This window comes from Muscardinus avellanarius (assembly GCF_963383645.1).
Source record: "Muscardinus avellanarius genome assembly, chromosome: 21".
Classification (NCBI taxonomy): domain Eukaryota; kingdom Metazoa; phylum Chordata; class Mammalia; order Rodentia; family Gliridae; genus Muscardinus; species Muscardinus avellanarius.
Genome location: NC_137807.1, coordinates 13,506,329 through 13,518,331, shown reverse-complemented (window position 1 = coordinate 13,518,331; position 12,003 = coordinate 13,506,329). Strand labels below are relative to the sequence as shown.

General features: G+C 46.7%; 1 protein-coding gene across 3 annotated transcripts in view; it reads left to right on the top strand.

Moving 5' to 3' along the window:
* The window catches only part of CIT (citron rho-interacting serine/threonine kinase), a gene marked incomplete at both ends in the record, with an annotated part of 188,114 nt that overhangs the window by 118,383 nt on the left and 57,728 nt on the right, over positions 1–12,003 (top strand). For all 3 annotated transcript variants that reach the window (XM_080717685.1, XM_080717686.1, XM_080717684.1), the window contains 4 exons: positions 15–131; positions 1,516–1,625; positions 2,592–2,766; positions 9,037–9,234. In XM_080717685.1, coding sequence (XP_080573811.1) covers positions 15–131; positions 1,516–1,625; positions 2,592–2,766; positions 9,037–9,234 — 600 coding nt within the window. The remainder of the gene's footprint in view (positions 1–14; positions 132–1,515; positions 1,626–2,591; positions 2,767–9,036; positions 9,235–12,003) is intronic.

Sequence of the window (12,003 nt, the reverse complement as noted above, 5' to 3'; positions counted from 1 at the left end):
TTCTGTTTCCACAGGTGTTGGACAATCAGATAAAGAAAGACCTGGCTGATAAGGAGAGCCTGGAGAACATGATGCAGAGACAGGAAGAGGAGGCCCACGAGAAGGGCAAGATTCTCAGTGAGCAGAAGGCGGTAGGTAGAAGAACAGCAGAGCTGGCTTTCCAAGGAGGGTTTCTAAAGTGTGCCAGGAATCACTCATGTGGGAAGACTGCATTTGGTCTGGCAACTTCTCATTTCTGTGTAATCTGTGGAATTTGTAGGTCACAGGAAGCTATCTCTGCAACAGCTTCCTCTCCCCAGAGCACTGGTGGAGCCGGTGGCCACTTTTCCACTCCCCCTTAGGAACTCCTGCTGAGCTGCTGTCCACGAGGCTGCGGTTCTTCAGAATGCCCGGTGGCCCTCACTCCCTTGCCCGTTTCTCCTTTTAAACCCACGTAGGCAGTAGTCTCAGAGACTTGCCGCTCATAGGATTCAGTCTGCTGCCGCTTAGCGCTGTATTCAGGTCATCTCAGACCCTGTGGAGACTTTCCACATAGAACCCATAGGGAGAGGCTGCGCACCTTGCCACACACCTGTGACCCCAGCTTTTGGGAGGCTGAGACAGAAGGATCGCAGGTTTGAGACCAGCCTCGGCAAACTTAGGGAGGCCCTCAGCACCTTAGCGAGATCCAATTTCAAATTAAAGAAGGGCTGGGGGTATAGCTCAGAGGTAGTGTCCCCGGCGTTCAGTCCCTACCCCCCCCCAAAAAAAAAAAAACCAAAAAAAAAAGAGTATCTAAGGGACAGTCCTAGGAAATTATTTTCAACCACTCACCCTACTCGATCACTCCCCCGCCCCCGCAGTTCTTATTTAATTTCTTGGGGGAACACCAACGTAAAGAAATAGGATGTGGTAGGCATGACCCTGTGTTCACGTTAGAGTCTCCTGTGGGCTCGCGTCACATGCCATAGAAATACAGGAGGCCTGCTTAGTCCCAGGATTGCCGGTTTCTAAAGAGGTCCTTTGTGTGTGTGTGTGTGTGCGTGTGTGTGTGTGTGTGTGTGTGTGTGTGTGTGTGTGCTTTTTTTTGTTTTATTTTGTTTTTTGTTTTTGTGGTACTGGGCATTCTACCTCTGAGCTATACCCCCGTCCCCGTTTTCTTTTTTACCTTGAAACAAGGTCTCACGAAGATGCAGAGAGCCTCACTAAGTTGCTGAGGCTGGCTGCGAACCTGTGATGCTCCTGTCTTTGCTTCCCAAGGGCTGGCATCACAGGCATGTGCCACCATACTCGGCTCTTCTGTGTGTTCTTAATGCAAGCCACTTAACTAGTGTGGGGGCCCTTCATTTTTATTTGACACCCACTGAACACAGTCTTACTGGCGTTAGCTGTGATCTTCCGCCGAGCAGAGCACGTCAGGATCCCTGGCCAAACTGCAGGCATTCAGTTGAGACTGGAACCTCGGCTCACATGGCCCATGTCCCTCCTAGTCAGGAATAATTACATGTGAGGTCTCAATGATCCCCTGTGTTTCAGATGATCAATGCTATGGATTCCAAAATCAGATCCCTAGAACAGAGGATTGTGGAGCTGTCGGAAGCCAATAAACTTGCAGCAAACAGCAGCCTCTTCACCCAGAGGAACATGTAAGTCTTGATATTTTCTAACTGTACATTATTATATTTTTCTCTCTCCTGGCACATAAACCGTTCTCCTTCTCCGGGATGGAGCCGGGGCAGAGTCAATTACTTCTGCACTTTGGCCCAGTCCTCCTGTACTTGTGTAATTTGCCCTCTCTTTAGTGGTCTCTCTCCACTGTGGCCTCTCTTTTGAGCTAGGCTTTCTTAAATACCTCAAATTACCATCAGATTAGAGAGTGTTTTGCTCTCTCTAATGAGGCTATTTTTAGAGTGCTTTTGGAAAGCTGCTGTCCTTGTTCCCCAGACTTGCCTCCTGCAATCAGCAGGAGGTGATCTGTGCACACCCGTTGGCGGTCCACTCTACAGCCGCGAGGCTGCGCCTGAAGGCGGGCCTGGGGGGCCTCGGAGTCAGGAGCACTCTGGTCCTGATCTCCTCACCTGAAGAACCGCCATCTCCAGGATCATTTCTTCTCCTTAGGCTCTCTCTTTAGGGAACTTTCAAAACAGCTCTGTAGACTGCGTTTTGGTCTTTGCGTCATTCTGGTTTCCGGTATTGTAAGCAGTTTGGGGGAGAGGCGAGGAAGTCCTGCAGAGATCTCCAAGGAATAGCGTTCTGTGTCCAGAGCCTGTGTTGATGAGCTGCTGGGGGCACTCTCTACTCTCAGGAGGTCTCTTCACCTATACAGACTCTAAGAGGAAACAGCAAGCAGGTCCACCAAGGCAGTGAAATGCTAGTGTCTCTCACGCTCCCGACCCCACGGGTGAGAGGCTTAGCCGAGGACTGAGGGGTCCTCAGGCTTCCCAGCTGCGATCGTGCCTACAAGGACCGAGCAGGAGGGCAACTGGGAGCGACCACAGTCGGCTTAACAAGGACACCTCTCTCCTTGTTTCTGTCTGTCCTTCCGAGGAGACAAGTCCACCTCTGACATGCCCGTGATTTTGTTTGTCTCTTCCCACCCCCTCCCCCACCAGGAAGGCCCAGGAAGAGATGATTTCAGAACTCAGGCAACAGAAGTTTTACCTGGAGACCCAGGCTGGGAAATTGGAGGCCCAGAACCGAAAGCTGGAAGAACAGCTGGAGAAAATCAGCCATCAAGACCACAGCGACAAAAATCGGCTGCTGGAGCTAGAAACAAGGCTGAGGGAGGTGAGAACGAGGGATGACCTCTGAGAGGCTTCCAAGACAGCCAGCTTCCCAGCGTAAATCAGTGAATATGCAGGAAGCTTTGTGCAGAGCAGTTGAGAACACAGGCTGGACCGTGTGGGCCTGGGTTAGACTTTACCTCCACTGCTCCTTTAGTTCTGCAACCTCTGTTAGTTTTGCAAACTCCCTAATCTCTCTGTGCTTATAATTTCTTACCTGAAAAGCATCACTGATAATGTATCTCCCTCCCAGGGTCATGTAGAGATTATGTAAATGGAACAGAACACTTAGCAGGATTTCCTGAAGGCCTTGCCTGGAGTTGAGCAGTGCTGGCTGCACAGCCAAGCTCAGTGGCAGTGGCGGATGTCTCATAACCCCGCCAAAGATTAAAAGAAAAATCAAGCCGGGCGTGGTGGCACACACTTGTAATCCCAGCATCTGGGAGGCTAAGGCAGGAGGATTACGGTTCGCAGACAGCCTCAGCTACTTAGTGAGGCTCTTTGCAACTCAGGGAGACCCTGTTTCAAAATAAAGAATAAAACCTAGGGCTGAGGGTGTAGCTTGGCGGTAGAACGCCCCTGGGTTCCATTCCCAGTACTGCAAAAAAAAAAAGAAAAAAAAAAAATTAAAGAAGACAAAACCAGTCAGGTGTGGTGGCACACACTTGTAATCCCAGTACTTAAGAGGCTGAGACAGGATATCAAGTTCACAGCTAGCTTCAGTTATTTGGTGAGGCCCTCTGAAACTTAATGAGACCTTGTTTCAAAATAAGCAATACCAGAGGGACTCCAGATAATGGAGGGGAAACCTCAGCAAAGCTAGAATGGAAGGAGAGGAGAGGAAGAAGGCTGAGGTTGATTAATGGAGGAGCTACATCGGAATATGTGTAAAAGTATGAGTGTAGCATGGTTAACCTGGATACTCACTGTTGGGAGGAGGGAAGGGGAAGTGGGGGTTGCGGGGGAGAGGGCACCAGCACAGTCTGTATGTATGCCATTTAAAAAATGTTCCACATAGCCGGGCATGGTGGCGCACGCTTGTAATTCCCACGCTTGGGAGGCGGAGACAGGAGGATCGCGCAGGTTCGAAGCCAGCCGCGCTGGCGTAAGAGACCCTGTTTCAAAAATATAAAATAGGTCTGGGAGTGTAGCCCGGAGGTAGAAGGGCTTCCAGGAACCCCAGTACCACCAAAAAAAAAAAAAAAAGTTCCACATAAAAATAAAATAAAAATAAAACATAAAGAATTAAAAATAGGGCCAGGTGTGTGTAGCTCAGAGGTAGGATGTCCCTGGGTTCCACCCTTAGCACCACAAAAAAAAAAAAGAAAGAAAAGACAAACTTAGGTTTGTGTGATGGATGGTAGTGCTTTTCAGAGATACAAAGAAGCTGGGAAGATAAACCAGGTTTTGTTTTGTTTTACTGTACTGAAGATCGAACCCAGGGGCATTCTACCTCTAAGGTACACCCCCAACCCTATTTTTTTTTTTATTTAAACAATTTTTTTATTGAACGTAAATAGTATACATTTACACTATATTTGATGCCCTCCCCCCCCCGCCCCCGTTTTCCTTTCCCCTCTCCCACCAATGGCTGTCCAGGTTAATCATGACCTATTCATAATTTTACACATGTTCAGGTGTAGACCCTCGTTAATCAAGACCGACCTTCCTCCTCTCCTATCTTACCATCCAAACTTAGCTAGTATTTCCCCTTCAATAACTGGAGTCCCACTGGTATTCTTTGTGTTTCCTAGTTTGGGCATATTAGAGGAAACATATGTATCTTCTTCTTTTGTGCTTGGCTGATCTCACTTAACATAATGTTCTTCAGGGTTTTCCATCTCCTTGCAAATGACATAATTTTGTTCTTCTTTATGGCTGAATAGAATTCCATTGTGTGTATTTCCCACAGTTTTGCTATCCATTCATCTGTTGATGGTGATCTGGGTTGGTTCCATATTTTGGCTATTACATATTGTGCTGCTATGAACATAGGTATGCATATGTTGCTATGTTGCTATATTTCCCCAACCCTATTTTTTATTCCTTATTTTGAAACAGGGCCTCACTAAGTAGCTGGGGCTGGCTGGGAACTTGCAGTCCTCCTATCTCAGCCCTCCCAAGTACTGTGATTACAAGCATGCACCACCACACCTGGCTTGAAAAACCAGGTGTTTGAAAGGAAAATACAGCAATTTGGTTGTCGCTATCTTGAGGCCGATTGAAGCCATGAAGTTATATTTATGTATTCACTGTGTATTTATTAAATGCCTACTGTGTTCCAATTACTAGCCTGGTATCCAGTGGTGGTAACAGACCAGTTTCTGATCTTGGGGCTTTCAGCCTAGCAGCCAGGGTTAGCTGGCCCTGCAAAAGCAGGACTGCAAAGTGGTCACTGGGCATTGGGCACCTGGGCTGAGCGTGCTGTGCACAGTAGGTGCCCATGTATTTGTGATAGAGTCCTTCAGAAAGCTGATGACCGCCGGGCGTGGCGGCGCGCGCTTGTAATCCCAGCGTTTGGGAGGCCGAGACCAGAGGATCGCAGTTCGTGGACGGCCTCAGCTACTTAGTGAGGCCCTCTGCAACTTAGTGAGACCCTGTTTCCAAATAAAGGATAAAAAACAGGGCAGGGGGTATAGCTTGGAGGTCACATGCCCCTGGGTTTCATCCCCAGACCCGCAAAAAAAAAAAAAAAAAAAAAGAAGCTGATGAGCTTTCTTAAGGAAACCACTGTTGAGCAGACAGGGCTGAGGACTAAACCCTGGGGAATACTCATCTGTAGATGTGGCTCAGTTTGCACTGGAATGTTAAAAGGAAGCCACTGTCTCCAAAGGATGGGAAAGGTACAGTCTCCTGTTTCTCGGAGGTCATCAAGGTGTGTGCCCATCCATCAGGATCGCCCGGAGTGTTTGAAAATGCAGCGTCCTCCTCGTCCTTTCAGCTTTTAAAAACAAAATCAGGAAGAGGTAAAGGAATTTGCATTTTTAACAAGTTCCCCGGTGATTCTCATCCTCTCTGGAGCTTGAAAATCATTGCTCTAGGTTGTCTGGAAGCCTTTTGCGGTGGTCTAAATCTTATTATCTGGGCTACACTTTTACTCTTCCCAGCAGAGTCAGCCTTAAGGGCTTGAGTGTAAATAATCCAGACAGGTTTCTTTAGCCCAGGAACATTGTCTGGCTGTCTTTTGCTTCTCTTTCACATAAATGTGTCTTACCAAGGCTGCCCTGCAACTGTAGCTCATCTGGGCAATTAAAATGTCTCCAGGGAAGCTTGTTACGTTTTACTTGAATCAGTATAGCTAGCTCCCCAAGGATGGTGGCAGAAACTTAAAATTTCATGAGAGGTTCTGGGCTCTATATTCTCCCTGGGAGTTTTGGAGTTTAGCTCTAAATATAACAAGGCCAGTCCCTCTTCTCTTGGCAACACGCTGCTATTGAGATTAAGGGCAGAGTTGGTCACCTTAAAGGGCCCTGGGCTTTCCTTCTTCCCTGTGTGCGTGCAGTGATACCTCTCCTCCAGCTAAAAGTGTGGGATCACCAAGGTGCCGGGCTGCTGGGCTCTCTTCATCACCCGGCAGCCGGCTCCCGTCCTCCGCGGGACTCTGTCACCTGCCTCTCCTGGTTTTGCCAAGGGGCACAGGGGATTTTTCATTCCCAGCCTACTCTGACGGCTGGCATTTAAATAAGACGAAGTAAGGTGCAGTGTTTGGCCAGCCCTGCGTCATCTAAACTCTCGGTGCCAGTTTGCCTGCTTATAAAATGGGGATTTTGGTAATACCTCCTTCCCGAGTTTTCTTGAGGACAGAATGAGTTAGTACATTGCCTGGCACTTTTAAGTCCTGTTGGATGCAACAGCCCATCCTCATTGTCGTCATCAGCACCACTAGAGAGACCTCTCAGTGATGGCTTCAGCTCCTGCTGATTCACTAAGTATTCCCAGATCTCGATTTCCAACCCAGACCCCGACCTCCTCATGCACCTCTGATCCCTGTTGCAGTAAACATTCAATTTCCCCACTCGCCTGTCTCCCATGGGGCTGGAGTTCAGAGTGCTGAGATTTCTTTCTTTCTTTCTTTCTTTCTTTCTTTCTTTCTTTCTTTCTTTCTTTCTTTCTTTCTCAGTACTGGGGATGGAACCCAGGTGCGTTCTGTCTTTGAGCTACACCCCCAGCCTATTTTTTATTCTTTATTCTGAAACAGGGTCTCCCTGAGTTGCAGAGGGCCTCACTAAGTAGCTGAGGCTGTCCGCGAACCGCGATCCTCCTGTCTCAGCTCTCTAATGCTGGGGTTACGAGCGTGCGCCACCACGTTTCTCTTCTAGTTAGAGCCGGCACTCTCACCACGGGCCGTGCACCTGGCCAGAAACGCCAGGAGGCTTGCGGCTCCCTTCTGTCCTGTGTCCCCGCCCACTCAGATTAGCCACTACACCCTGTGGGCTAGAGCTTTTAGCCAGTCATTCTTTCCACCCCTACAGCCTTTGAGACCTGGGTGCCACCTTTGCAGGGGAGCCTTCTCCTCCAGGCGGCGTCTTTGTATCCCCACAGTCTGGAGTGCTGAGCCACCCCGAGTCCCTGTAGACAGTGAGCTCCCGGAGGGCAGTGAGCAGCTGTTCTGAGTGTGGCATCAGTCGGTCCCTAGAACAGCCTTGTGAGGGTTTGCTAGGTCAGCAGAAATGCTGTCCTCTCGCTCACCTCCAGGCCTTTGGATGTCTTGCTGTCTCTGGAATGTCTTTCCTCTCTCCTCTGCTTGTCTGGTGCTTATAAGTTCTTCAGATTCTAAGTTAGCTTTTCCACCTCTCTTCTCTGCTCCCACAGTATCTCTACATGTCTTGACCATTGCACTGTCCACAGTGTATGGGAACGGTTGGTCTAAATTTTCTTCCCAACTTGAAGGCATAGAGATATTTCACCCTCCATATTCCTTTTTACACAGAAATTGATGAGTACATTTTTCTTAAACGAATGGATGAAATGTTAAGTAGAGAGGTGAACGGATAGGTAGACGCAGGAAAGAATGATTACCTTGAAATATGGCATTAATGTCTAGTGTTCAGAACAAGAACATTTAAAATAAATAGTTGAGCAGACTGTCCCATTTGCATTTTAATTGTAGCGGTGTCCCTGTTACTAATATTATTTATATCCAGTTACCTTTAAATGTTTTTTGAATAAGCACAATTATCATAATTTTCATTTGGGATTCTTGCTGTGTGCTTTTTCTCTTGAAAAATACCTGCCTTCCCAGGTATTGGAATGTTTGTAAGAAAGAGATGGTTAGTATATACAGTCTCAGCATCCATAGGAAATTGCTTCCAGGATCCCTCAGTGATACTCAAATCTGTGATGCTCAAGTCTCTTATATAAAACCAAGCAGTGTCTCCACAGAACCAACATGCGCCTTTCTCTATGCTTTAAGTCGTCCTAGATTACTTAGAGTGGTGATACAGTGAAATGCTGTAGGGAGGCCCACCAAGTACTTGTGCACGTCTGCCTCTGTCGCTTGGGATGCCATCATCATGTCTGATCACCAGGCATGGATAAAAAGAATGCTGTGTAACTTATTATACTGTGCTATTTGGGGAACAATAACAAGTCTGTACATGTTCATACAGGTTCATTTAAATATGCAGTTTAATTTTCTCTGAATATTTTCAATCTATAATTGGTTGAATCCATGCAGAACTCATGGATCTGGAGGACTAACTATACATTCTCCTGATTTTCTTAAAAAAATATTTTATTGGTGCATTGTAATTAGACATGATAGTGGGATTCGTAGTGATTCATTCATATGAAAGATCCTTTTTTTTTTTTTTGGTACTGAGGGTGGAACCCATGGGCTTTTCTGCCTCTGGGCTATACTCCCAGACCTATTTTATACTTTATTTATTTATTTTTATTTATTTATTTATTTTGGTGGTACTGGGGTTCCTGGAAGCCCTTCTACCTCCGGGCTACACTCCCAGACCTATTTTTACATTTTTATTTGGAAACAGGGTCTCCTAAGCCAGCGCGCGCGGCTGGCTTCGAACCTGCGCGATCCTCCTGTCTCCGCCTCCCAAGCGCGGGGATTACAAGCGTGCGCCACCACGCCCGGCTTATACTTTATTTTGAAACAGGGTCTCACTAAGTTGCTTGAGCGCCTCACTAAGTAGCTGAGGCTGGCTTCAAACCTGTGCGATCCTCCTGTCTCAGCCTCCCAAGCGCTGGGATTACAAGCGTGCACCACCACGCCCGGCAAAAGATCCATTTATAAGCATTTGTCTCCTTCTCTCAGGTCAGCTTGGAACACGAGGAACAGAAATTGGAGCTGAAGCGGCAACTCACAGAGCTGCAGCTGTCCTTGCAAGAACGTGAGTCTCAACTGACAGCCCTGCAGGCTGCCCGGGCCGCCCTGGAGAGCCAGCTTCGCCAGGCGAAGACAGAACTGGAGGAGACCACTGCGGAGGCGGAAGAGGAGATCCAGGCCCTCACGGTAGGTCTGGGGGCAGCACCAGCAGGTTGAGAAGTGTAGGTTCGGATGAGTGTGGCATGAGGATCTCTGCTCACTCTTAAGAGATTCCACGAGGAAACAAGCAATACACAGAGATAGTTAATGGACAGAAAACTGGCTTCTGTTGACTTCTCGTATGTCGGAATTAGTATATTATCACGACTGGCAAGATCTGAGCTTTCCTTAGGACTTTGAAACGTTCTTTCTTTATATCTTCTTTTTAAAACAGTCATTTTGTTTTACATTTCAGTTTCAGCCATAATATGTGTACCTGGGTCTATATCTTACGGTAACCCTTTATACCATAGTTCTATTTTTTTGTTTTGGCTAACATCATTTATGCTACCTTTTTTTCTCTTTTTTTGGATACTGGGGATTGAACCCTGAGGCATTCTAACTCCCAACTATACCCCCAGCCTCATTTTATTATTATTTTTGAAACAGGGTCTTGCTAGGTTGATGAGAGTCTCACTACTTGCTGAGGCTGTCCTCGAACCCACATTCCTCCTATCTCAGCTTCCCAAGTACTGGGATTACAAGCGTGGACTTCCACTCCAGGCTTACCATTTTCTTTGTTACACTGGATATTCTGTTTCATGTCTTTTTTTTTTTTTTCTTTTTTTTGGGGGGGTACTGGGGATGGAACCCTTCTACCTCTGGGCTATACTCCCAGACCTATTTTTATATATATATATTTTTAATTTGGAGACAGGGTCTCTTAAGCCAGCAAGGCTGGCTTCGAACCTGCGTGATCCTCCTGTCTCCACCTCCCAAGCACGGGGATTACAAGCGTGCGCCACCACGCCCGGCATGTTTCTTGTCTTTGGTATGCCTCTGGTATGATCCAGATGGGGAAGTCTTCTGAATGAGAGCTTCTTTCTCTAAAAGGGACCTGGCTTCCCTGATCCTTCTGAGAGACTAGATTACCCAGCAGGCCAGGGGCCTCAGGAGGTAGAACATGGAGATGCCTCATTGGGTTAGACCTCAGTTTTTTCTGGAAGTCTAAAAATGAGACTTTTGGGTCATTTTCCCACAGTTGATCATTCTCACAGGGCACTGACCCAGGGTAACAAAATTCACAAGAGTCTTTTATATAAAATGCCAGCTCATTTACTTATGGTGAGAGGAACAACTGCCAAGGTGACTGGGACACTCTTGAGTGACCAGTCACCACCATTGTTTTTTCCCCTTTCAGGGAAATCTACTAAGAAAATCCCATTACTCTTGGAAGGCTGCTTGGTGGGCTTGGACTCTGAGCCCATAAAACGGAATGATATTTAATGGCTAAAGGCAAGCATGCATATACATTTCTCATAGTTGCATTCTGTACCTGTCAAACAGATGGGCACACTCATGGTGCCCTCTCCTTTGGGTCCAGCGTTTTTAAAATGGGTACCTTATTCATTCTGATTCAACTTGGATGCTAGCCCTCTCTCCATCAGCTAAGATCTAGACATCTCTTAGAGTGGGGTAACTTCTATACATGGCTATGCACAGTCACTGCTATCATTTACCTTGTTTAAAAGTAGTGTGTGTGTGTGTGTGTGTGTGTGTGTGTGTGTGTGTGTGTGCATGTGTGTATGTGTGCATGCGTGTGTGCGTGCATGCATGTGTGTGTATCTTTAAGCTAGTTTTATTTTTAGAAGTTATTTCTTCCATTGTTGGGTTTAGGGGTGCTATTATTTGATCTGATTTAGGACTGTGATCTTTCAGTGCTAGAGTCCTTACAGGACAAGTCAGGAACACAAAGGTTGACATTATCCTGGCGGTATAGAATAATTTATGTATAGAAAACACTTATGCATCCCAGATCCCCCAGGATTTTCACCACCTCTGGCTATAGATCCAGACTCTGTCTATCCAAGACTGTCCAAGTTCTGTCATCTGTATGAGGAAACTTGCTCAGTGGCGGCCATGTGCTACCAATATTTACTTTGGAAAAATATAATAGAGCCATCTCTTGTTTATTCTCTACTTGGTTTTCAAATGGATTGAAAGCCACTTGGCAAAGTGCAAAATAGTCAGGACACAGTAAGAATGAAAAGGCAAAGAGAAAAAAAATAAATGCATAGAAGAAAACACTGGAGCGAGAAATGAAATGATCTATAAAAGTACATGCCAGGAAGGCTTAGAGACTTGCTGAAGTTGAGGGGATAGAGAGGGACAGCTAGCCTTTCTTAGCTGCTGTAGGAAGACATCTAAACCCCTGGTATGTAGAGTATTGCGTATTAATATTCCCCCCCTGTATCAACACCCAAGCTCTGAAAGGGAGACTTCAGCGATGTCACCCATATTTAATGAGCACTTTCTCTGTGCCCAGTGCTGAGCCTTGAGCTTTTTCTCCCCAGGGGATCGGCCTGTAATTCCTCTAATCCTTTTCCCCTGGAGCAGCAGAGAAGGACATATTTATCTTGCTACTCTGTGGGAGCTGGGAGGGCAGGTGGTAGCCAGGTATCTTATCCTGGCCCTGTTTGGAAGAAGGATATAAAATGGAGCATGTGCCACTGCTGTTTATCTGTGGGGAAATTAGTCCTGTAAATCCTGCCTTGCTGATGGTTGGAATGTGCTGTTTCTAATGGCTTCTAGGAGCCGAGCACAGCAGCAAGTCATGACTTAATTTAGTCAGATGAGATCACTGCCTCCAAGCATCTTCTTAAAAATAAATAAATGAATGAGTGAATAAACCTCCCAGTCCTAGAAACCGTAGTTCAGTTGCTTTCGCAGAGGAAGGTGCTGTGAAAAACGGAGCTT